At 50.0% G+C, this 26089-nt stretch overlaps 1 protein-coding gene across 1 annotated transcript in view; it reads left to right on the forward strand.

The window, feature by feature from the left end:
- The first annotated feature begins 411 nt into the window (after positions 1-411).
- Positions 412-26089, forward strand: part of GALNT14 (polypeptide N-acetylgalactosaminyltransferase 14) — a 70258-nt gene continuing 44580 nt past the window's right edge. The window contains exons 1-2 of the mRNA XM_050709830.1: positions 412-540; positions 25498-25667. Of these exons, the coding sequence (XP_050565787.1) occupies positions 412-540; positions 25498-25667 (299 nt within the window). The remainder of the gene's footprint in view (positions 541-25497; positions 25668-26089) is intronic.

Genomic DNA, 26089 nt, shown 5'->3' on the forward strand with positions numbered 1-26089 from the left:
TAATCCCCCCCCCCCCCCCCCGCGCCGTGCAGGTAACGCGGTCAGCCACCGGCCCTTCCTCGCCCCGCAGCCCCCAAGGGGCCGGCACGGGGAGCTCGGCCGGGCCCGGCGGCTGCTCCGGCTCCCCCCAACGCTGAAGGGCCGATAGCCGGGATGCCGCGGCTCGGGGTGCTGGGAAGGGGCCGGGCTGTGGGAGGGGAGCCCCTTCCCTGGGCTCCGGCCTCCCTCCCCACGGCGGTGCCGCCCCTCCCCTGCCGGTCCCTCCCCTGCAGTGCGTGCAGGGAGCGGGGCTCGCTCCGCTGGCTCCGAGGCAGGCGGCGAGACCCCGCCTCCCCCTGTGCCCCCCCGGTCCTCGCCTCCTCGCCTTTTTCTCCCCACTCTGGACTTTTTCGGCCCCCCCCCCACCCCGCCATGAGGCGGCCGCCTCGCCGGCTGACGCTGTCCGTGCTGGGGGTGCTGTGGATCGCCGCCCTCCTCCTCCTCTTCTTCGGGGCCAGGAGGAAGCCGGGGGCGGCGGGACCCGAGGGGCGCGCGGCGGAGGTAAGGGGGTGTGAGGGACCGGGGTAGGGGCAGGGCAGGGCAGGGCAGGCAGCCCCCGGGCTGCTGGAGCCGTGGCAGGGGGTTGGATGCACCCCCGCCGCCTGGGGAAGAAGTTGCCGGACATTTGCGGGACACGCCGTCCCCATCACGCTGCCCCGAAAGTTTGGCACCGGCTCTGTGCTGGCCGGTGGCGATGGCGAGGTGTGTACGGGGTTTTCTCCGCCGGGCAGTTCGTGCCCCCCTGCTGCCCCCCGGTGCCCAGGGCTGCCGGCGGGGCTCAGCCCGACTTTGCTGCTGGGACGGGGCACGAAGACTTTGCCTCGCTTTGGGCCTTTCCGAGCCTCTCTAAGGCGAGAAGAGAGCCCCTGTGCTGTGCTCTGGGGCAGTCCGGCAGCGGGGTGACCCCAGGGAAGCTGTCCGGGAGCCTTCAGGGGGTGCCTGGGCTGAGCCTTGGCCGGCTGGCATCTCCGTCGTGTCACCGGGCTCTCGCCGTGGGTTTCCTTCCCCGGTGGAAGGCAGGGTGCAGGTAGGAGCCTCTCCATCTCCGTCTCGGTGCCAGGAGGTTGCGTTTGCAGTTGTGTGGTTCTGTGGCGTGTTGTCGAGCTCGGAGTGCACCGCGGTGACAGCACGGGAGAAAGGCAAAAGGCATCTGACCTGACACGAGGAGGAAAAAGCACGAGTTTCTCTGCCCGAACGATGTGCATAGCAGGGGAGTTACAAGCAGCTCGTGTTTGTACAAGGTCGCGGGGCGTTTCTTCTGTAGTGGCTGCGAGTGGCCTGAGCTAGGCAGAGGGTCAACTTCTGAAAGTGCACAGAGTGGATCCTGGTTTTAGTGTTACTGCTGTAAATCCTGAACAAACAAATTGGGTTGCGTCTGGTTGCCTGATCCAAGGCCAGCTGAAATTAATAGTTATCGTGGCGGAGCCCCTCAGCTTAGCTTTGCACCGGTAACATCAACCTCAGTACTGGCCTGTGGCTTGCAGCAACTGTACATGCTGGCCAGGTCTTCACAGTTTCTGATACATATGTCACCTCTGAAACTGAATTGCGGACCTTATTGGGGAAAAAAACATCAGAACTCCTAAAGCTTTTTTTTTTTTTTCACGTGGAGCAGTTATTGTTTTTTCATTATTTTTTTTTTAAATGAAAATGATTGAATGGGTTCTTCAGGCTTTTGGAAATTTCTGTCCTAGCGGAGGTCACTGGAAAAAAAAAGAATCAGAGTGCGCTCTTGTAATGGTAGCTATGCTTTTGTGTAAATGGATTTCTGTCAGAACTGTGCTCTTAAGGTTTAGAAATATAAAACCTCCTGTGTCTGCAGGCAGCTGCTGTGTTCTTTGCATGAACCTTACTTCTTGCTCAGCACCAGCTGCTTCATTTTGCAGCTTCTTGGGACCTGTTCCCTGTAGCAGGCCCTGGTCCCATTTCCTGCTCCCCACACCCGACCTCCAGCTCCCTGATGCTGTTTGTGGCCTGCCTGGGCTCCCACAGCAGGTAAAGCAAACTTCTCCCATCTCGCAGGATCAGGCCCCAAGTTTTGAAGCTGCAGCTGCCAAGTTGCCATAACTCCAACAATCTGACTGCTAAAATTGCCTTTACTTCACTTCCTTTGAATTTTCCATCAAAACAGTGGCATCCCCTAGAGATTCACAGAGTACAGATTCATTTTTTTGATGCATTACATTTTTGGCTTTGGGAACCGTTTTTGAGTAGTGTGAATTATGTGCTGGTTGTCATGCTGCTTCAGTTAACCCCTTTGAGCTGATGCTAGCACTAAAGCCAGCAATGCTGTAGCCAGAGACGGGCCTGGCAGTGTGCATCCTGTTCCCTGGTTGATGGGACTGGCTGCCACTAACGAAGGCACAAGCGATTACAGCGGTCCTCCCAGCTTCCTAGAGCCAGCAGTGGAGGTGGTAGGTTGCTACAACACTGCAAACTTTGTGACGTGGTTGCAGCTGAGAAATGGAGCAAATCCACATCAACTTTCCTGGCAGCATTCTTCTCTCTCAGTACAGCTCTATTTCTGTGCTCATTTGCACGCCATGTATCATGCCTTGCATGGATTAACCTTTGGTTCCCTTGTAGTTAGGCTCCAGCTGGTAGTGCCTTGAGGAGCCTGCTCTGCTCGTGGCTGGCACAAGTTCCATCAGAGCCTTCACTGCTCATCCTTTTCTCACTGTGTTTTCAGTCTGCCACTCACCGTGCAGCCTTTTACCACGATTCCTGAGTCCTGTCCATCAGTGTGATGTGCTGGGGCTGGCTTTGCAGGCTGTGGGGTGCAGGAGCCGCACAGGGCAGATGGTGTGGAAGACAATAATGCGCTTCATTTAGGACCATGAAACTTGTTGACGAGAAGCTGTACACAGGACAAATTTGTCTTCTTGTACTGCTGTTTGTGTGGTTATTGTTGCTGTCTTTTTTTCTTTCTTTTTCTTCCCCAAAGGGCAGATCAAACTCTATTAGTGCAATAAGCAAAGTATCCTCTTGCCTTTTCTGAAGCCCAGTAAATTCAGTGGGATGAGGAACTGTGGTGGAGTGCCTGGTTATTGGCTGGGGCAGCCAGCAGGACACAGCATGCATCCCCTGGGTGATCAGTGCAGAGCACTCAGACTTACTGATTAGCTGAGACTCAGCGGTAATTCCTGCGCAGTCACTTTCAGTGTAGGGTTTCCAAATCCTTCTCAGGCATTAGTTCCAGCATGTCTCCCTGCCCCGGTGGTTTTCTGGCTGGGTACATGGGACTTGGAGAAGTTAATTGGTCTTTTGTGTCCTCATGGCTTTCATTGACTCCAGGGGATTGGAGTGGCTTAGCCCACTTGCAAAATCAGGCTGCTTGAGAGTACCCTACAGGAAGGCAGAGTGCTGCAAGTACAGCTTGCAGAAATGCCTAGCCCAAAATACTGCCAGCCCCCTCCCCTGCCTCCTGCTCAGGGAGCCTTTGCTCCCTGGCCTTTCGCTCTGCTTTGATTTGGAAGGGGGTTGGGGGCACACATAGAAATTAGTAACTTAATTGCTTTAAGAAATAATGAGAGGAACTGATATATGGGATGAATTGCAAGAAAATTCCCAAACTGATATGTGAGGAGTGATTTTTTCGTGGAGAGGTGATATTTCACTAGTGTGCCAGCTACTGCCAGTGCCCGTGTAAGGCTGGAGCTGCACAGCCTTGTGTGATGCTACTGAAGGAGCTGGAGGGTGCAGGTGACAACCCCTTGGTCACCTTATCTCCTCTTTGTGCTGAATGTGTCTGACTGACTGCAGAGAGAGCTGGCTACGTTAGCAGAGCCCTGCCACACTGAGAGGCTCCAAAGGGTCTCAGCTCCAGGGCTTTGGGCCAGCATTGAGTGCAAAAGGGGTAGGAAGATGTATTTATGATTGGATTTGGGATTTTTATTTTTTTTTCCCATTTTTTTTCCCATTCTCCTGTGAGTGCTGGCTTGCTTGCTCCATCTGATGGCTGAAGCACAGCTGACAGCTAAAGTGGGTCCTTTGTGGGCTGGATTGTTGGAGAAAGGCTGTGGAGAGGAAGTTTCTTTTATTAAATAAATGACCTAACACAAGATGCACTTGACTTCAACAGTGTTTGCAATGCAACAACTCCTTCCTGACTGTGTTCAAACGCAGCGGTGGGATGGCTCCCAGGATATGACTAGCACTAGGCATTTGGTGACATCTTCATGTGGGGTAACACGGCAGAAGTAGTTTTTGAGAAAGGGAAGAAAATAGTCCAAATCCTTCTGAAAGTTGGTTTTGCTGTAAAACAAAATTAAGTCAAAGGCCGGCACAGGAGGACGAAGAGGAAGATACCATAAAAGCATCAATAACCATCTGATTCCCATCCAAGGGTGAACTACAAGATATGCAAAAAGATTTTAGCCATCTCCCACATTGTCACCTGGCTGCTCTGATGCTGGAACAATGGGGTCAGTGGCTTGGAATTAGAAGGCAGGGAAGCCAAGCAGCTGGGATCTTCTGCTAGGGAAGGACGCATTGACAAAGCAGTTGGAAAAGGGGCACAGGTCTTCACCCTCCAGAGGTGACTCCTGTCAGGCATAAAGGAAAGGTATCCCTCCAAGGAAGATCTTGGAATATGACCAGAGGAGGAGGTGACACATGCTGAAGAAATTCCACATAGGGTGCCTAAAAGACTGTTGTGGTTTAACCTGGCAGGCAGCTAAGCGCTACGCAGCCATTTGCTCACCCACACCAGTGGGACGGGGGTGCTGCATCCTCACTGCTTGCTCTAAATGCTCAGGGAAGCTCAGCACCTTGTGGGATTGGGCCTCAATACAAAAGGATGCTTGCCAGCTTTGCACTTGCATGCCTCATAGCAGCCTGCGTTTCCTTCTGCATTATCATCGAGGAAAAAATCAGCACCTGGAGCTCAGCTGGCAGTCTCCAGATTTTAAATCTCTAAGTTTTATAGCAGCAGAACCACTTAACAGATTAAAATAACTGTTTCAGCAAAAATTCAGATCTTAACAATAAAGGGATTGAAGTGCAAAGTCTGTCATGAACAAGAAGATAGAACAGAGAGGCTTCTGCTCTCAGGGCTTGGGTAGGTCCAGGATGGGGGAGAAGAGGAAATGTGTGCTGTACTCTGCAGGTGAAAGCCCGCCGTGAAATCTCTAGGAGCAAACACAGACTTTCCAGGATGCCCAAGGTGTTGATGTACTTAACAGTGCAGGAGATCCACAGGGCCGAATCTATTTTCTGTTTCCTGTCTCTATTTTTAATAATAGGTGGAAATATAAAACAGTAAAACACAAAACATGCCCATCCCCTGTCCATGGGTCCAGCTGGAGGTGTAAGGCAGGACTGTGGCATAAACAGATGATTTCTTTTCTTCTAGTGGGCTTGGGAAATGGGTTTCCTCATCCTCCTCTTTTTGCAAATATGTCCTTGTAGAGCCCACGTGAGGTGAGAAGTCCTGTCAAAGCTGGCCCGGCACAGCCTGGCCACCTTGGTGAATAAACCAGCCATGAACAAATGGCGAGCAGATGGGGCTGTACAGCTCGTTCAATTAATTCATTTACTGCCTGGGCATCAGCACGCTCCAAGAGATCTGTGAAACAATGGGCAGTAAATGAAAGCCTTTTGAATTTTTCACTGGTAATGAAAACCCTGTTAATTTTTCAATTCATTGAGGGAGTTGGGTGGAGCTGTCTGACTGCGTGGCCAATTCAAAATGGCGGGGAGCCGCGTACAGCCCCCTGTAGCCGCTGACCAGGAGGGCTGCAAACAGGGATAGGGACAGGGCGGGGCAGTCCGTGTGGAAGGGCAGCTCACTCGCTCTGTCAGTAGGCAGCCTGCTTGGCCTGCCTGCTCTGCTCAGCAGCAGGTGTGGGACGTAGCCCTGATGGGCTCCCTAGCCAACAGCAGTGCGTTAAACAATATTCTGTCAGGTGGATGGCAGCGAGGAGGTGCAGACGTGGTGACCACCTGGCAGAAAGCTTGTTCTTCTGGCACCTGATAGGACTAGACAGATGAACTGCTCTGCCTTGTGTCTAAGCTTCAGGAGGAGCTAGGGAGACTGAGAGGTACCTGGGAGTCTGAGTAGGTGATGGATCAATGGAGCTGTGCTTTGCCAACCTAGCACAGCCACTGCTGAGGTGGACCTGGCATCTGACCTGCGTCAGGCAGGATAAAGGCAGCAATTTGAGGGAGACAGAGGATTGGAAGCAAGTTACTGCACATTGAGGAGATTGTATACCAATGCATGTGGTGTGAGGAACAAACGGGACAAACTGGAGCCTTTGGTCCTTTCCCAGAGCTATGATACCACTGGTATTTGTGAGACTTGGTGGGATGAGTCCCGTGACACGAGTGCTGGGAAGGAGGGCTGTCGGCTGTTCAGGAGGGACATGTAGGGCAGGCGAGGTAGAGGTGTTGTGCTACATGTAAGGGAGAGATTAAACTGTACAGCCCTTGCTGTTAGGGATGATGTGGTAGAGGGCCTCTGGATGAGGCTTAAGGGGATGGATAGCAAAGCAGGTGTAGTCATGGATGGGTGACGCTTGAACAAGACCAGTTTGCTTTGTGAGATGGTGATCGGTGGGATATCCATCCATGCACCTGTCCCAGCTTTGTGCTTCAAAAAGAATCAGAGGGAAGGATGGAGAAGCGTGCAAGGATGATGCTAGCTAAATGTCAACAAACATGAGTCATGTTGGTAAAAGCTGTTGAGAATAAAGAGAAATACTTTTTATCCTGCTCTGGAAGGATAGTTACTGTGAAAAATGCTTCTGGTGCGCTCTGAAGGCCCTGAGCAGAGGTCACCAAGTCCTTGGGGACATTTAGAGATGGGTTTAACAGAATAAAATGTCCATATGAGCCTTCTAACCAGGTCTTTTACATACCAGTCTTTTAACCAGGCTGCTTTCTCCTCCTCACTCCTCCTTTTCATTATAAGAGTGTGCTCCTGGTTTACTTGAATGTAATCAGGGCCCAGGGACTGTTTTGGCAGGGTTTTCTTATCCTGCTCTTCCCAGATGTCTCTTGGTGCCAGGTCTGTGGTGTGATCTGTGCCTTCCCGCAGGTGAGGAGAGCTGGGCATGCCAGGTGCCAGGGTTATAGATAGCAATACTGAGTCTGGGGGGAATATCATGGTTCTAGGTTTTCTTTTCCTCACAAAGCTCAGTAGTTAGGCATAAAGTCCAGGGCAGACTACATCAGGGATGCTCTGTTGAGCTACTTTTGTAGGCCTACAACAGGAGGAGCGTGAGCAAGGACAGCACTGGGAGCACCTGAGTTACAAACAGCACAGTCTTATAAGCCCACATGAGAGTAGCATTATTGTCCTGAGAAATCCCCAGATACCTGAGTATGGCTTTTGAGCTGAGTGTTTTTTTTTTTTTGGGGGGGGATTTGGAGATGTGCACGCTGTTGTTCAGTATGGAAGCAAGGGGACAATGCCTTCTCAGAAAGGGGGCAGGCAGTGGGAATTGGAATGATTTGTAGGAGGTGCTGGCAGTGCTGAGTGTTGTCTTTCAGTCCCCATGCTTGTCAGACAGCCTCTGAAATATACAGCCAGCCCACAGCCTGGGGTCACCCCTCACAAAGTCAATGAGACCACTTGTCAAGGGAAGCTGGCACTTGGCTTGGTGTTGGTGTGCCTGCGTAGCATTGGAGTGGTCAGCTCAGGAGGGACTGGGCTCCTCTCTTCTTTGTCATTTTAGTTCTTTTTTTAAAATGCCCCAGCCTTCCCTGTAGGCATATGTATAACTACACAGATGAGCTGCATGGATGATCTGGGAGCGGGCAGCAAACACAACCCATGGGATGCCAGCGTGGTGCTTCCACGTGTCTCTGTATGAGCTCCCATCTTTGATGTATGAGCTCATATTTGCCAGTGGAAAAGCAAGTTTCAGAGAAACCATAGAAATGCAAAAGCCACCTACTGCATCTGTGATAAAAACCGTTATAACTGATTCCCTTCCGCTAGGGCGGCGCAGCGTTTGGTACAATAAAACCAGTTACAGAGAGGTATCTGTGGACAAAGCAAAAGTCAGATCTCTTTAAGGAAGACATTTGTGTGAAGTGGTAATGGTGTGTAGCCTAACAACAAAGGGTGCACTGGACTGACTGTTAATTGCAGCAGCTCTGGCAATGGATGTTGGTTTCTTGCTGGCTTCCTCCTGTTTAAAGAAGGAAAAGGGTGAGGACCAAATGAGAGTCGAGGGGCTTTGCTCCCAGTCCCCTTTCCTGTGCAATGAAAAAGCCATTTTCTCCCATTTCTCTCATGGTGAAGTGCTCGGCTTTTGCCAGCAACACAGCACAGTTGCAATTACATTGATTTCTCACCCTCCTTCCCCTCCATGCTTCCAGTCTCTCAGCAGGAGTCGGTTTTGTAGGAAAAGTGAGCCAAGGAAGAAATCTCAGGCCCCATCCTCTACTGCTCTTAAGCAGCACTTCTACACTCCCGCTACATATTTCCATACGAGCCATGCAGTTGAGATGCATCAGGTCATTCCCAGATGATGCTTGGAAAACCTCTTCCACAGCTGGGGATAGCTAGAGAGAGAGGTTTATCCCCCTAGTTGCTGCTCTGCGTGTCTTTCATCCTGCTATTGCAAAGCTCCTTATAAGCCTTAATTAAACCTTACTGCAGGTCTTACTGAGTGAGTAGGCTTGGAGTGCTAGGGCAGAGGACTGATGCCCTGTGGGGCGCAGACAGAAATTAGTAATCACAGAGTATCCTGAGTTGGAGGCACCCACGAGGATCATTGAATCCAACTCCTGGGTCCCCCACTTCACTGGGGAGCCTGTTTCAAGTGCCCGACCACCCTCTTGTGAAGAACCTTTTCCTGATGTCCAGCCTGAACCTCTCTGACATGTCTTCATGCGGCTGCCTCGGGCCCTATCCCTGGTCACCAGTGAAAAGACATCAGCACATCCTCCTCTGCTCCGCTTTGTGAGAAAGCTGTAGATCGTGATGAGGTCTTCCCTCAGTTTCCTCTTCTCTAAGCTGAACAAACCAAGTGACTTCAGCTGCTCCTCTAGTGTCTTCCCCTCTAGACCCGTCACCATTTTTGCAGCCCACCTTTGGACACTCTCTCGTAGTACATATCCCTATATCGTGGTGCCCCAAACTGCACACAGTGCTTGAGGTGAGGGCACACCAGCACAGAGTGGGACAGCCACTGCCCTCGATCAGCTGGCAGTGCTGTGCTTGAGGCACTCCAGGGCTTCCTGCAAAGCGGCTCAGGCTCCAGCTGTATGATATTATTTGGGGCAGCAAATGAGCTAATGATTGCATCTCATCTCGGGAAGTACAGCAGCAAGAGCAGGAAATGTAGTGCCAGAAGACAATTCAAAAGCAACGCAGGTTCATTTTCAGATCAGACTAACAGACAAGGGAAAGATTGACTTTTATTCCTCCCCCCCCTAATTTCAAGTGCAACTGAGGGTTTAGTTTTTCTCTCTTCTCCATGCCAACAATAAACCTGATCTGAAAGTGGTAGGAGGAGAGGGGCTCATGCACTGCCAAACAAACGGACTCTGAAATAAACCACCTTTTATTCTCTAAATATTGTTCGCAAAGCCAAGGAAATAGAGGCAGGTTATTATTTTTTTTTTTGAAGCCATTGAAGGAGTATGTCCAAAGGATGTAATTTGACCCAATCAAGGAAAATAAGGCTGCTTTGTCCTGGCTGTCTGAATAGCTTTGTCTGCATTTAGACACACGCCATTTCCTCCTCAAGGACCACTGCCATCGTCAGACAATTACAAACACACATCATAACACATTAGTGCATGGCTTGCAAATATGAGGCAAGTAAAAACATTCAGCAGCGCAGGCACTGACTGCAGCCCCCTTGTGCTGAGGAGGGGTTGTAGAGATCTTTTCTTCTCTGTATTTAACTTCTAGTTAATTGTGGTTAGGTTTGAGGGACAAAATACTGGAGTTACAGGTAAAAGCAGGCTCATGGCTCGTGCCAGTTCTTCTTTTTATTAAAAGCATTGGGTTTTTGTGGCTGGTGGGTTCTTTTGGTTGTTTTTTAAGCATTTTTTCCTCTGAGTTAGGGCAATCTGCCCTATCCAGTGGGTTGATTTGGGGTGCTTTTGGATGAAAGGTGCTGCATGCTTCTGGGGTCTATGAAATGTGAGACGACATGGCTTAGTTTCTCCTGTGGAAAAAGCGAAGATAGGTTGTGCCTTTGCTCTCTCCTGCATGGTGGTGGGAGCAGAACTGGATGAGAAAGGAGTGGGGAGGAGCTATTGCGTTTGCAATGCCCGCCGCGTTTTTCTGGAGCAATAATACGGTGTCATTTGGATGGAGAGAGACTTGAACACATTAACCAGCCATCTGGTCCTGTGATGCCAATCGGAACAGATGACTCTCTGTGTGGCATTCAGGTCCAAAGCACGCCCAGTGTGTAGGCTCCACACAGCACACTCCTCCCAGCAGCTTGAGGTTCTTTGCGGAGCATCGTCCTATCCTGCAGGAAGACTGGCTGCTTGACACTACTCTGTCACCATGTGAATCCTCCCTCGTGTCCCTGAACATCCCTGCAGCACGCTGGGTGACCTCTCCTCCGTTTTGAAGCAACTATTTTATTTTATTCCTTACCTCACCCTGCTGACCCTAGGTCCCATTACTGGGGGACAACATGTTCACTTCTATGCAGACTTTTCTGTCACGCTCAGTGCTCTGACAGCTGAGAGCTTAGTGAGCTTCAAGGGCATGCATCTCCTTTGCAGAGGTGCTATGTGGAGGGTTTGGTCAACTCTAAAAGCCGTGGGAAGATCAAGCCTACAGACAGCCTGAAATCTGCTGAGACTTCGCTGTTTTGTTTTTAGGAAGCTTTGTGTTTTTGGGTGGAATCAGCTTTACCAAAGGCTCCTTGCTTTGCCAAGCTTGGTGATGTTCTTGAAGCAAACGTAAAACATCCAAGCCCACCTGCCTAGTGTGTGGTCCCTGCCCCAGGCCTTGGAGAAGGAAGGACATCTCAGTAAGGAGGTGACCAGGATTTCCTAACAGGAGCAAAACAACTTATTCCTTCCCTGACTTTGTACACGTGCTACAATGGTATGCTTGCTGTTTGACCAGCTCGATGTGTGTGCAGTGTGGTTGGTTACCTGGAGCAGAGAAACCTGAACGAAGCACTTACGTAAACGTGAACTGGGAACCGTGATTTTTGGTATATGCAAGCATCCAGATCTCCTGGTATTAATAGCAGTTTAGTGCCTTGGGCAAGCCAGTGTCTGTCTTCCTGAATGCAGGATGTCTCAAGATGTTTTTCCTGTCTTGGAGGAACTGGCAGCCTTTGCTGTATCAGAAAGGTAAAGCAGAGTAACTCCCACTTTTCTTCCCACTGTCCGGAAACTCTATTTCAAGGCTGTAGGCTGTACTTCCCAGCTGTGGGAAGCTTTTTAGAATAATATTAATCTACTGAGAAAATAAAAACTTTGAAGAATAAAAGTTAGTTAGGGGTCTTTTTCCTTTGAGAACAGGCTAACATTTGACCTGGAAAACATGATATCTATTTCTGAGGAGCAATTAGGTTCGTATGTTGCTCAGAAATCTACCCCAAGTTCTTTTCTTGTGTGTTACACGTAGGTACAGTGATGCAGAAATGAATTTGTTGAAGGTCTTAATGTTTCTTCAGTGTTACAGGACCCAAAGTCTGTTTGGATGTTGCTGTAAGGAGCCACGTGAAGCTTCATCACCTGGTGGCCAGGGTTAGCGCCTTTAGTTGTGCTACCTGGCTGTGCTCTTGCATGGGAACCACAGCTACAAGGGCTGTAGAGTGCCCTTAATATTTATGCTGTTAGAGAGACCCTTTGCTCCCGCAGGCTCTGCTGTCTGCTGCCGTTTGCAGTAGCACTACACCGATGGTCAAATAGCCAAAGTCCCTCCAGCCAGGAGATTCAAAGGCAGTATTAAATCTCTCCCGTTTGCCCATCTCCTTTTTTTTCTGGATATCTTTTAGCAAACAAAATATGCAGGGGAAGGGTTCAGAGCATGAAACGAGATGGGAAATGAGCTCCTTGTGGACCACTTAAAAGCATGTTTCCTGCGAAGGAAAGCAGGGGTCAGAGTAACCAACTTTCAAGTGTGCTGCTGCTATGCGGTGTCTCCTGATCTTTTCAGATGGCAGGGAGGCTTGGAGGGGCTCTGAGGATGTGTCAGAGAGAGCAAAGTTGAAAAAAGGGAGCTGTCTATAACTCTTTTGGTGCTTGGGGTCAGGCCTGGATTGCGTCTACTGCAAAGCTGCGTACTGAGGGAGGGATATTACTGCCCCTCTCAACAGGTCTGCCCTGGATGTATGGTGTCCACGTGCCAGGAGAAAACCACCTGTCTTCCAGGAATTTCTTGCAGGATGTCTGTCTCTGCACTGCTGGTGCTCTGGAGTTGGGGGACAGTCTTCTGCCCTGCCGCTGCCTCTCCTGCCCTGGTAGGGATGGCTGATCCCTGTCTGCAGCAGCCTTTCTGCATCCCTTTTTCACATGTCCCGTGATGGAGGCAGTAAGGCAACTCGTGGAGATAAATTATGGCTGTAATGTGAACTGAGGGGTGATTTAAAAAAATAAAATAAAGGGGGTCTGGGATTAAAAATAAATAACAATGGCTGGGCCATGAAATGAAGCATCTCCTTCAGCAAAGCCCCTCAGCACCTCACTTTCTCCCCACATGCAGGCACAAGCTCACGGGGGCAAGACATGAGCTGAATGGCTGTATCTGTGGCTTGTGCCGAATTCTGGAGTTGAGTAGAGCTAAATGGAGCTAAATCCTAGGCCAATTTACAGCCTCACTGTCTACAGCCATGTGAAAGGTTTGATCTCAGATTCTATTGCCTGAAAATGTCTCCATGGCTTGCTCTGCCTCTCCTTTTTCTGCCCGGCTTAGCTGGGTTTCATTTCTTTATTTACTTTTAAAGCAAATTCATGCCAGCGAAAGTCTGATAGGAGGCTTAAGCTTTTGTAGCTATCAGTTTATTTCTGTGCAAGGTGGTAGCTGCCTGGACCGACTCTGTAGACCCGGCTGGTGCTCTGGGCACACGTGAGGGGGTTTGGAGCTGAGCTGGTGGCATCTTCGCTGGTGGACAGTTATCTGTCTGGAGCCAAGCAGAGCCTGGCAGCTCCCCCTGGGCTGCTGTGTAGATGTTGGGTAGCAGTGCTTTAAACCTCTGTCATCTGGAAATGAAGTGGCAGCAATGATGCTCTTTTTATAGACAGGGACTTGGAGGCACGGGAAGAATTAGTAGGGGATGCTTTGTAAAGTTAGCTGCTTGGCTAAATTTCTGAGAAATCTCAGCCAAATCATGTAAATTGAGCTAAAATCATTGCAGAACTGTCATTCTTGACAAGAAAAAGAAAACAGGAGTCAGAGGGGAAAGCAAAGAGTTTGCAGTACTGGGAAAGCTTTAATGCTGTCGCTTGACTCATGAGCGTGCCCCCACCTTGGGTGTGCTGCTGAGCTTTGGGCATCTGAACCGGCGTAGGTCCGACATTGACAGCAGGTAAGGTGGGTGATGGAAAGTTATCTTAAGGGAAGGAGATGGGTTCAGGGTGGGATTTCATTGTCGGGACTTGCTGCTGCCAGGTGGTTGTGGGATTGAGGGCTTGGCTGCTGCCAGTAAAAGGATTTGACGTCGGCATGGCTGCTCTGAACCTCAATTTTTAGAAGAGAAGGGCAACAGGTGGCAGAAAGTGTCCCATGACTCGAAAGGGTCTCTCGACAGCAAAAGTTGGGAAAAATCCTGACTTGTAAGGAAGCTGTGTGTAGCTAAGCAGCACGGTGGGTGTCTTCTGAAGCAACTGGTGCCGGTACCGAGCCAGACGTCTGCTCCGTGGGCTGCCTGTAGGATTTGCTGTCTGAGGCTGGGTGCGGAGGAGCAGCAGTGTCACTGGGAGCTGTGCCCTTGGCAGCACAGTCTTGTTTTGCAAGACAAGGGGGAGGAGGGATGGAAAAAGCACCTGAAGCTGAAGGAGGATGCGAAAGAAGGTAGGATGAAATTCTGCCCTGTGAATCTGGCCTCCAGCCAGGACACCCCAGCGAGTGCCTGTGAACTCCTGCTGGGTGCTCTGGGGTCTGTCACCACTGAGAGCACTCAGGAGCTGTTCTTGCTACAGCAGAGCTCAGTCTGCCTGGAGACCTCCAGGTGCCAGAGACAGGACAGATCACTGCAGGTGGACAAAGGGTTTGGGTGTACATTTTTCCTCTCTGTCCCAATTCATGTTCTGGATAATTGTAAGCTTTATGGAAAAGTACTCCTGCGGGCAATGTCACTGCCTGGAGAAGAGGGGGCAACCTCAAAGTTGGGCATACAGATACTCCTTCCCGTGCTTCAGGCAGTTTCTGGATGTTTTCCCCCCATCCATCCTGACGAGGTGGAGAACAGTGCATCTTCTCCTCCCACCCACAGGGCTGCTCCAAACCTGTCCTCAGCCTGACTCCAGCTCCCTTGGTGATGGGGTGCAATGGCCCTTTACACTTTACCTCTGTGTGGAGTTTGAGCAGCTGACAGCCAGGTGGTTTCGTAAATAGCTCTGTTTCAGTGAGCAGCAGGTAGTTCACCTTCCAGTATCCTTACTGGTCTCTTTCAGGCTATTAAGAATAGAAATAAACTGTCAATGCAACTTCTATTTTTTTCTGCTTCCTACTTAAGCTTTCTTTTGTGTTTCACTCCGTTTTGTCAGTGAACCTGCCTTGATTTTCATTGACAGGCAGTTTTATTTTTCAATTCCTACCCCTGAAACATGACGTTGTTACATTTGTTTTTGCAGAACACAAGGACTTTGCAGTTAAAAACAAACCGAAGCTATGCTTATTGAAGCAAGGCAAGAAAATCAACAGCCTAAGGTTTCTGGTAATATTAGGTTTTCTAAGGGCCAGTATGTGTGCAAATTCAGTGCTCGAGGTTGAACACAGCTACCCTGGGAGGTGAGGGAATGCTGCCTGCAGCAGCCAACGTACCTTGGGGAGCAGAGTGTGTGCTTCTGGGGGCTTTATCAGTGGACCTGTTTGTCTCTGCTTGGAAAAAGCAAATCCATGATGTTTTATCAGACTTATTAGAACAGGCCAAATATTAAAGCTTGCAGTCTTTGGAAACATGCTTTCCCCTGTCAGGAATTTCCCACAGTGGAAAATCTTAAGGTAGTTGTACTCTGTTTGAAAGGATGCTAAACACAGCAGGCTTGAAAGCCATGTTGCTACAAATTCCTTTTTATTTTTTAAATCTTTTAATCCATCTGTGTTTTTATATGCAAATGTATGTATTTCATTTCCCGTGGTGAAAAACAAGTGTTTCAAGGAAAGCAGAGCCTGTAATGGATGAAGAAGAAAATGGTTTTGGAATAGACCTGGCTTTTCCCATTGAAGCTTCAGCTGAAAATGTGAGGTCAGCCCAGCTAACAGCTACAGTGCTCCTGTTGGACAAAAGAGCAGCTCTTTTTCCCCAGCTCATTAGACTGTCATTAGCTGCTTGCCTGCTCTGCCTGGGGACCACTAAAAGCCTCTGTTAGCCAGATAAGCTCTGATTTCTCCAAAGTGCTGCAGATGCTTAAAGCTTACCTTGTGTGATTTAGGAGGCTGGAGGAGCCTGGGAGCTGGCAGAGAGCCCCGAGCTGTGCCTGGGGTGGGTGAATGCAGGTTTCAATGGCAGGGCTTGGCTTCTGGCAATAACGTCATGGCTGTGACACCTACAGGCTAAATGTCAGTCTGTCCCGAGGTTGTTAAGTATATCTGGAGGAGGGATTTCTCCTGTCTTGCAAAGGTTTGCCCTGACTGAGGCTGAGATGTGCTTTATAATGGAGATGCTCAGGATGTCAGCATCAGTCCTCCCCACCTTGTTCCCGTGTAATTGTGGGAGGAAAAAAAAAAACAACAAAAGAAAAACAAAAAAGCTGCATTTCAGGGAGAGATAAAGGAATAGTCCAAACAAAAAACCACAGCAAACATTCAGGGAAATTTATGGGGTATCACAAATAGTTTGCCAGGCTCGCAAGCCACACACACAGAAAGAAGTCAGGCCGTGGGACATTTTTTCCCTCTCCTTTTTCTCCAGTCAGTCCTTCATTATATGACTAGGACAGGTGTGAAGGCTCAAAGCTTTGCTCAGCTCATGGTGGTATGGGGAGCAGCTCCCCATCCCAGCCTTGCTCCTCTCTGGGGGAAGGCATGGCCAGGGAGCAAGGCAAAAGGTTGCTTTGCTATCCACTTCCCCTGCTTTGGGGGGTTAAAGCAGCTTGGTGGCACCCGTGGAAGGCTGCAACAAGAACTGTGCTCAAAGCAAGGCTAAAATCCCTTTTCTTTTGCCCTTCGATTGCTTTATTTTCTATATTTAACACATTCGCTCTTCATGAGTCAACCGACTTTTTCTGTAATATTTTTTGCTCAGATATTTATTTGTGCTGGCAGAGGGAATGTTTTTAAAAGAGCCTTGCAGAGCTCTTCAGAGACGTTATTAGTGCCTTCTTCAGGCTTCTCCTGGCATTGCTGAAGTGGTTGCTCACCTCTGATGTAGCTTGGGCTTTCACTGCTGCTTCTGAGAGAGCCAGCTTTTCAAAATGTTATATCCAAGCATGGAGAATTTAATTCCCTGTGTTCGCTGTCACCACTTGTGTCCCTGGCAATGAGGAGCCATCGGTGTTAACTTGGTGCTGGCGGCAGAGCCCTGCGTGTGGTGGAGCCCATCCCATCCTGTGCTGGGGCTGGGGAGCTGTGGCTCCCGTCTGCATCGATGGTGCTGGACAGAAGGTGAGAGATGAGCCAAAGCCACTTTGGGATGGTTTCTGTGGGAGAGGAAAACTCGGGCTCCTTAGCTGGGAAAAGAGGAGGAAGGATTGGAAGTCAGTGGTGACTGACGTGTAGAAGAAGGGTCTGTGCAGCCACTAAATGCCGTGGTGTGAGTGTGATGTGATGTGACCTGTGATGCAGTGATGTCCTGTGCCTGGCCTGCGCCGTGCCGTTCTCATCCTTAGCAAACCTCCGCTGAGGCAGTGGCCTTGACCAGCTCCTGGGCATGGCTGGCAGGACTGCGCCCCTGCTGCTGTGTCCGTCCTCCTCCAGAGCACGACGTGCTCTTAGAGCCACCTTTACCGGCCTCTGAACCCGAGCACAGCCCACGAGCCTTGCTGGATATAGGTACGATCCCACGTAGCACTTCCTTATCTCTCCCATTGCTGAACCTGTGAGTGTTCTGCACAGACTAATTCAGCGCGACTCGAAGGGAGCGTTATTGCCGTTGTTTTAAAGCAGACGTAAAGGTTGTTGGCAGACCAGGAGAAGGATGTCTCTGCAATACAGCTGTTCACCAGCTCCCAGCCAAGCTAGCACAAGGCACCGTCACAGTTTTCATCTCTGTTAAGATGTTGTTCCTTTCACTGCAAAAAGATGGATGCGTTCAAATGTGTTCAGCTGTACCTGGCAGTTCTGGATTAAAACTTTCTCTCTGTAGGAGGAAAAGTCTTGGCTTGTGCAGCCAGCTATTTCTGGTGCGTATCCCCAGACGTCTGTGGGCAGTAAAATATGCTGCAAACAGCAGAGGGAACAATCCCACAGCCATCTGCACACCCTCTCACCATTCCAGATCAGGTGCTGCCCTTCCCAGGGCTGTGCTCAAGATGATGGCCTCGCCAGGGCAGCCGGGGCTCGGGGCAAGGATGGAGACTTTGTCCTGCGTCAGCCCAAGATCCTTGCACATGCCCAAGCAGTAGATGCCCATCAAGATTTCCAGGCTACATTTTCACAATGAATGATTGCAAAAATCCTGTTTTCCTTGATGCAGAGAAATGTGTATGTGTGAGAGAGAATCCAGGCCAAACCGAGGGTATTTTTTCAATAATAGCAGCAAAGCTCAGTGCCTGTTGCTGGCTTCTGTCCAGATCCCCAGGCTTTTGTGAAGTGTTTTGAGTTTGCTGCACCATGTGACTCAACAGTCGTTTTTTTTTAATTATTATTGTTGTTATTTTCAGTGTTGTTTTTTTTTTGTGCTTCTAGATATGTGCAGACGTATTGATCGCACTCAGATGTTGCCAACGTGCATGGGAAAGGGGGAAGGAAAGGCTGATCCCACGTCTCTGGGCTATGACACAGCAACGTGTTTTGTACCAGAGTCCTCCTAGGGTGCAGGAGTTCCAGCGATATGTCCTCGGTGGTGGCAGGGTCATCCTCCAAACTGAAGAGATGCCCCTGTGCTTGGAGGCTGGATGGCCTTGTTTTCCCAGACAGAAGTCTGAGAGGAGCTGCAGGAGGACAAGGTGCTTGGGGGTTAGTGTTTGCGCCAGGGAATGGGTGAAGGATTGTGATTTTCCCAGCGCTGTCTTCTCCCTCCCCGCAGGGATGATGTCCCAGTTGTAGGGGAGTCTGTAAGGTGGCCAAGCCTCTTCAGGCCATCTCCTGCCACTTGTGGGCTCAGCGTGGCCCCTCGGCATCCCTGTGATGCCCACAGCAGGAGCTGTGTTTGTGAGGAGGCAGGAGGCACAAGGGTTGCTCCTCAGGAGAGGCTGGGGGATGTTTTTAGGATGCAGAAGTCCTGGCTTTGACCTGCAGGGCAAGAGTGGGAGGAGGTCACAGACTGCTCAGCCCTGGAGGTGGCATAGCGGAGCTTGCTTTGGTGTGCTCTGGTGGCTTGGGATTGGCAAAATGCTTCATATATTTTTTCATGAAATGCCTTGCTCTCACGTTATTTAACCTTTTATTGCCTGTTTTTTTTTTTTTTCCCCTCTGCGCCCCATTCTGTAAGGAAGGTAGGATGGCTTCTGTGTGTCATAAAACAGGGCTTGACAGGCTTTCACCTTCACCTTTCTTCCCCAGAAACCTCATTATCAGATGCAATTTCTGGCAGATAGATCTGGCTGGCCTGAAGCTGCACTTTGAAGCAAACCTGTTTTTGAGGTAAAACATTGCTCAGACCTCGGTACAAGCTTAGACCCTTGCTGCCAGCCCCTTGTCACCCTCAGGTTCTCCCTGCGGCATGGAGCTGGTCTGCCCAGGGTCCTTGCTCCCATGCAACTTCAGCCCTTATCAGCAGTCCCTTATAGCCAAACCTGCTTATTTTCTCATGATACCTTGCTCTAATGCATTCCACACTAGTCAGGGTATTTTTTTTTCCCTGTTACTGAGCTGAGATGGAAGCAGGCTGGCTTGACGCATACTCTAAATTATGCTGCTGTATCTCTGCTGCTGTCACTCACGTTGTTGCCATCCCCAGGATCTCGCAAACTCTGGCAGCGTGTACCCAGGAATCAAAGGTTTAGATCAGCTCTTGCTGTCACGGATGTTTTATATCTAATTCTTCCTCGAAGACAGTTCAGGGAGGACGGGCTGTTGGTTGTGGCATGTGTGTCCTGCATCAAGGTGGCAGTGACCTGAGTTTCATCTGTCTCTGCCTGCGAATTGAGGACTAAATGTGGGTCACAGAAACGCCTTCCTTTGTACAAAACTGTTTGTAAGGTAAGGAGATGGCTCAACCCCAAATTTGGGTTAGTTCCAGGAAATGTTTTCCCTCTGCTCTTCCCACTTGGCAAAGAGTGAGCGATGGGAAGGGGAGAAAGGCTGGGAGCTGCTCAGCGTGGGTGATGCTCTGTGGGGAGTCTTGCACCAAGCAGCAGCCTTGGGAGTTACTGGTAGGGATGGGGAAATTGGGTCATGGCTGGGGGCAGCCTGGGGCTTCTCCAGAGCTGGAAATAAGGTGCAGGACTGGAGAGCTTTGACTGACAGCATTTCTTGCTGAGCAGTAGCTCCTTGGTGCTGGTCGTGCCTCAGCACCCACCTGGTAAAGCTCTGCTCCTGTAAAACAGCTGGTAGGGACTGGGGACTCCCCATTGGCTTCCTGGGGACAACTAATGCAATACATGTACGTGTCCTGTGCATTTGCAATTCTTTTGTTTTGCTTGAATATTTATTTTCTCATCTCTGCTTTCCCTCTTCGCCGTGCTAGAATAAAACCAGGTAAAACAGACTAAGCTTTCCCTCCCTCAGAGGCATTTTCCTTTCTCTGGCAATCATATTTCCCATGCTGCTGCCACGAATTGCCCCTCTTTGCTGCACAGTTTGGAAGGGGAAAGATAATGGCATTAGTTTCTAAAGCTGTGTGAAGGTCCCCGCAGAAAAAATTACCAGCGCCTTCGCTGCTGTGAGAAGGCCACAGCAGGTCAGGGATGCTGAGCGTGCTGTCAGCAAGGTCCCTTCCCTCTGTTCTTGAGAGGGCTCTTTTCAAAGGAGGACAAGGGCTGCTTTCTGCTTTACTCTCCATCCACTCCCCCCATTCCAACCTTTGGCTTTTACACCGAAGGAAGAGCAAAGCTCAGCTGGAGACTGAGTGCAGCCACGGGCTCCTAAGTACCGAATCAGCTGCCATTCTTGCTGAAGCATGGGAAAGCTGCTTTGACCTTCATGGCTGGGAAGCAGCTCCCTTATGCCCTGAAAAGGCTCACAAGAAAAAATAAGTGCTGTCTGTCAGTGCAGTAGCTTCCTTTTGCCACACTATTTACTGCTCGTGGGTCTGTGCTGTTCCCAAACGTGTTTGACTCCTGATGATGCCTGGGCCAAACCTGGCTGGCGCAGGGGAAATGGATGCTGCCTTTCTTTCTTTCCCAATTAATGCACTGCCTAATTGCTGCCTACCTTTGGGGGATCACCGTAGGGCTAGCCTGCCTGCTGCCCCCCACACTGTGCTTCTCGGGTCAAGGGCAGATTTCTTTGCTGAAACCAAACTTGTTCGGGGTGAGAGGTTGCTTGGGTGAGAGCTGCAGATGTCCTCAGCAACTGGCCACAGCTGATGATGTAGGGGCACTGTGGGGTGGGGAGGTGGGACCATGATGTTTCGGCAGCCCCCACCATGGCAGAACAGGGCAGAGACACTGAAACACCCTTGGGCAGCATGCGATTGCGAGGTGCAGTGCTGTTTAAGGCAGCTCACTGAGCTGCAGCTCTTTGCAACACGGCAGCGATGAGTCCTCGGCACAGCATCCCTGACACCGTGACAGAGAGAGGGATGAGAGCCGGACCAGTGCTGCAGGTGATTTAACAGGCAGGGTGCAAACATCCCCTTGCAATAGCAGTGCTGCTCCCCCAGCATCCCGCGGTGATTTCTCTCTTCTCTCAGCTGAGGGAAGACCTGTCCCAAACTCATTTCTCCTAATTACTGCTTGCAAACCCATTAGTGAGGGTTCACTCTTGCCAGCAGGCTGGGGATGAAAACCACTGACCTAGCTTGTCCTTTCCAGGTGGATTGTGGCAGAGCTCGGAAGTGCTCTGTTCTGGGGGATTTGGGTGTTATTAAAATTAAGGAAAATAAAATTTTAGCTTGGTGACGGGAGCAGCACCAGGCTTGTAAAGTACAAACCCTGCCAGGATAGGGATGGGTTGAAGTGGGGAGGCAGACATCAGACTCAGGGAAAGGCTTACTGAGAAAACCTCTGCCCAAGCACGAGTAGTTTAGAATTGGCAATAGAGCTGAGCAGCCCCGCGGGGTCCTGGGGGAACTGCAAGTGGGGAGAGATGATGGAAAATCCTTTCCATCCTCCTGCGTGCCTCCTGGCACAGACAGAGCTGGGTATTTTCTTTTCTTGTCAGCAGCTTGGTTTGTGCTGACCTCCTAAATATTCAGCTCATTATACAGCATAATATATAAATAAAACAGAAGCGGGCAACGATATTCTTCAGGAGCGTATAATCGGCTTCCTTTTCTTTTTAATTACCCAGGATTTGTCTTCGTGTGTCGGGCTAGTCTGTAAGCTAATTTGTACAGCAAGGCGCTCCTGTATGGCTGCACGTGCACGTCTGATTTGGGGAGGTTCTGGATGAAGAGCATCTTTTGAAGTGGGAATCCCAGGGAGTCTGCAGCTGAGCCTTGTTTCTAGAGGTCAGTGGTGTGGACCCTGGGGTCTAGGGCCCTCAGGCAGGGGGCTGAAAGCACTGTTCTGGCAGCTCTGCTGCAGGTTGCCGTAGACCGGAAGAAGAGGTGACCTGCTAGTATGGTTTTGGCAGAGGCCAAGTGAGTACAAAATCCCATCTGTGAGCCTGCTTTGCTCCCTGCCTCATGCATAGTGGGGGGATGCAGTGGGCAAGGTGACAGGGGAGCTGTCAGGCTGCTGCTTTGTGAAGAGAGCATCCCAGCTGCCTTAGCTCAGGGATGGCTCTTTGTGCTGTGTCTCCGGCCAGCACTCTGTGCTGAGTCCAGCTGGGCACGGAGGCGTTCAGGGGAGCCACTGGAGATCCAGCTCCAGAGCCTGCATGGGAACATTTCCATCTGGGCAGTGCTTACACAGGGGTCAAACTTGCGTTTGAGCAAGTCCCAGTGGCTGTCTGGGGAGATGGCGAGGAGGCTGGGGGCAGCGTGATGTGCTGCTTTCCCCTGCTGGGACCATTGTTCCTCTTACTGCCTGCTCTGGCACCAGGGTACGAGGAGGGTTGAGCCATCTTCTGTCTGAAGCATTACGATTCTTTCAGACGGCATTAGAGCCTCGGATGGTAACAGCTCTGTAATTGAGTCTCCTGCTCACAGGGGCCTGGCACTTTGGCATGATGTTTAAATCTCATTTGTGTAATGCCTGGTTGCAGTTCCTGCTGAAGAATTACCCTCCACCCCTGGTGTCCCTGAGCCACAGCACGTGAACAGCTCAATTGTTGTGGCCAGCAGTGACGTGCCTTAGGACATCGGGGTCCCTAGAGGCCCTTCGTGCCAAATGGACATGAATTTGTTCTTGTTTACTGGAGCTTTTGCTGGGCTGATGCTTTGCTTGTGAGTGAATCAGGAACCACTTTTAGCTCCTGCCACCCATTACCTTTCCTCCCTGGCACCCAGGTGGGCTGGGGGTGGCCAGCCCGTGGAAACCTCTAGCCCATGTCTGAGGACAGAGCTTCCCTGGGGGAAGCAATATGCCTGCAGCAGGGATGCTCATTCCTCCTTCGCACTCGAGCGATCCCTGCTGTCCTGTAATCACACAATCATTATGCCATTAGTATGTCATATTCACGGAAATCCACATAAACAAGGCACTAACAGTTCCGGAAAATCGTAGTCCTTACCATTAATGACCTGCTATCCCCCCACGGCACCACTCCCTGTTTTTTCCCCTCTTTTTTTTTTTTTTAATTTTGTTTGTTTCTGAGCTGTGATTTAAGTAGCAGATGAGGAAGCACAGCTTTGCATCGTGAGGCTTTCAGTCTTCGCTGTGGCGTTGCAGTGAATACCTTGCTCTGGGCTTGCTGTTTGACCTGTTATTTGGTGTTGGGGTTTTGGGGTGTTTTCAACAGGCTGGGAAAGGAGGGGGCTCTTTCCAAGCTGCGCTCTCTTTTGGGAGCATCCCTGCCACGTGGTGGGATGCAGTAGGTGATCTCTGCAATGGGTAAGAAAATGCAAAAGGCAGAGTTTTTAGCAGAGGCATTGCAAGACGCGGCACAGAGGAGAGGGTGAGCTGCTCAACACTTGTGTCCCAAGCTACCTGTCTGGTTTTGATATCTTTTTCCACTATTTCCTGTGGACTCGTTCATTCTCAAACTCTTTAAGCACTGACTGTGTTTCCTATAATTAATACTAGCTATTAAACTGCAGTGCTGAAAGAGAAATTACCTAATCTGAAGGAAAAAAATGAAAATTTATTACCAGTACATGAGAGAAAATGAATGTGAAGCTTAGGGAGAGGAGCCACGTGGAAGATAGAAAGGCAAGTGGAGTATTGACTCGATCCTTTTCCAGTGCAAGGTAATTGGGCTTCTAAAGTGAGTTAGATCACAATAAATTAAATCTAGATTTTTGCCATCATTTAAATAACTCCCAAGATAGGCCTCTGCTGTGAGGAAGAGATGATAATCCATGGCAGAAATATTACAACGAAGACCTCATACAGTGACCCAGAAGTGATGTGGTATCCCTGGCTGGGTGAAGGGATTTTCTCCTTCCATTTCAACTTGCTTTCCCCCTCCCTGAGTGGGTGCCAAGGACCGGGTGAATCTTCTGCTTGTGGGTCCTCTGTCTGTGGGTCCTCCACAGCAAAGGATGCTGCCTTGATTTTGGTCATGGTTACACATGGGTATTATCTGGCTGAGAAGGTGGGATATATATCTCCAACAGCCTTAAGTGCTACGTGACCACTTTTAATTCCACTTCTCGTATCAAGCTTGATTTAAAAAACAAACAAACAAAAAACAACTTCTGGTTTTCTTCCCGGTGTTAACATTTAGGGGTTGAAACTCCCTGGCAGTAGTTTTAACAGAGCCATTCCCCCTTCCCTGGGGGTCATCATCTTTATAAACTTGAGGGCTTTGTTGGTCCTGAAATTCAATAGGCTTACTCTTTGCTTATCTTTTACTGTGGCAGCAAGTCATGTTTTGCAGGATGCCTTAGAAAGAACGTAAACAATATTTATCACCCAGTCTCCATCAGTCCTCCTGAAAGCCTGCAGACAAGTTCCGTGCGTTCCTTTGCTTGTAAACCTGCTGGACTGCGGTGACCCGATTATTTTAATAATTCTCTCCAAGTCTTTGATAGTTTTCTCCCATTCCAGCTGGTGGTTCAAGGGTTTCTTGGTGTCATTCTTTCACTGGGGTAAATTTTGGCATAACTGCTGATAAAGCTGCTGGGTAATGCAATAGAAGAAAAACAACCCTGTACCTGGAAACCCGTGCAGCCCTTGCTCTGTCAGCTTTCTGGGGACAGTGTCCCTGTGAAGTAGGGTGCTGTTGGGTACCCTGCACTCCTGGAGATGCCAAGCTTGGTCCTGCAGCAGAGGCTGGTGGTTCGTGTGCGAGAACTGATGCTCCTTCCTCCCCTTCCTGTGAACACAGTGAGCATGCTTTCAGACGCAAGTAAAATCAATTACAGGGTAAAAATCACCTGTTTCAAAAGCTTCATTTTGTGCTATTAGCTGGCAAAATCATCTTTGAGATGGTGTTAACCGAAGGGGAAAAAAAAAAGAAGAAAAAGAAAAGATAAATTATTGGATAAAACCACAGTTTCCTTAGGGTCTGAGACATCTGTAAATGTTTGAATTTTCCCATGTTACGCGTTGAGATCAAAGAGCCTGTGCTGCTGTAATGATGTGATCTTATTAGCTCTGCGTTGTGCTCACCAGCTCCGTGATACTGAGGGGTGCTCAGCCCCTGATAGCTGCTGGAGTGGGTGAGCAGCCATGAAAGGCAGCTCCATCCCTTGTGCTTGGCACCTTGAGGAGGGGCTGCATGGCAAGGGTGCGCTCCTTGGCAGCTCCTTCTGTTTTTGTGTATTTCCTGAGGCCGTGCTGCTTGATAGTAGGACCCACCAGAGGTGGGAGTTTGGTTTGGAATTAATTTTAGACTCAAATGACCAGGTTCTCTTTAACATGCTGCTTCGAGACTGGGGCGGGGGGGAGGGAGGGGAGAAGACAAGACCTAATTAGGCTCCTTGTTAGCATCTTCTTCCAAAGTGGGGCCGCCCAACTTCTTGAGCAGGGCTGGGTGATGCCAAGGGACCAGGCGGTGCCCCCTGCTCCTTCCTGTCTCTAATGGGGCTGACTTTGTGCGCACAGGGCTCAGAGGCGGACTGGGACGACCTGTGGGATCAGTTTGAAGAGCGGAGATACCTGAGCGCTCGAAAATGGAAGGGCGGCGAGGACCCGTACCGGCTCCATGCCTTTAACCAGCGGGAGAGCGAGAGGATGCCCAGTGACCGTGCCATCCGTGACACCCGCCACCACAGGTTCTGCCCTCCCTTCCTGGAGACAGCAGCTGGCTGGGCATTTTGGGGGGACCACTGTTCTGCTGGGGGGGGGTTATAGCAGGATCACTGGTCAGGGCCGTGGCAAGGTGTGTAGGGTGAAGGAATGCACTTGCTTTCAGTTTCAGATAGTGCCGTGCTCGGGTTCAGCTCACCAGCGATTGTGCAAATCGAGGCAAATTCTTGCTGGTTACATTGGAATTAATGATTTTTAAATGAAGGCAAAAGTTTTTTTTATTATTATTTTTATTTTTTCAATTTGTATGCATCTAGTAGAAGCAGGAGCTTTAAGAGAAATAATGAATAACATAGGATTCATGGAGAAATCAGGTGAGGTGCCAAAGGCAGTATTATTCAATCTTTATTTTCCTTCATCTCCCTCAAGGAACTTCAATATGTGGGTG

This window comes from Cygnus atratus, chromosome 3, assembly GCF_013377495.2.
Source record: "Cygnus atratus isolate AKBS03 ecotype Queensland, Australia chromosome 3, CAtr_DNAZoo_HiC_assembly, whole genome shotgun sequence".
Lineage (NCBI taxonomy): Eukaryota > Metazoa > Chordata > Aves > Anseriformes > Anatidae > Cygnus > Cygnus atratus.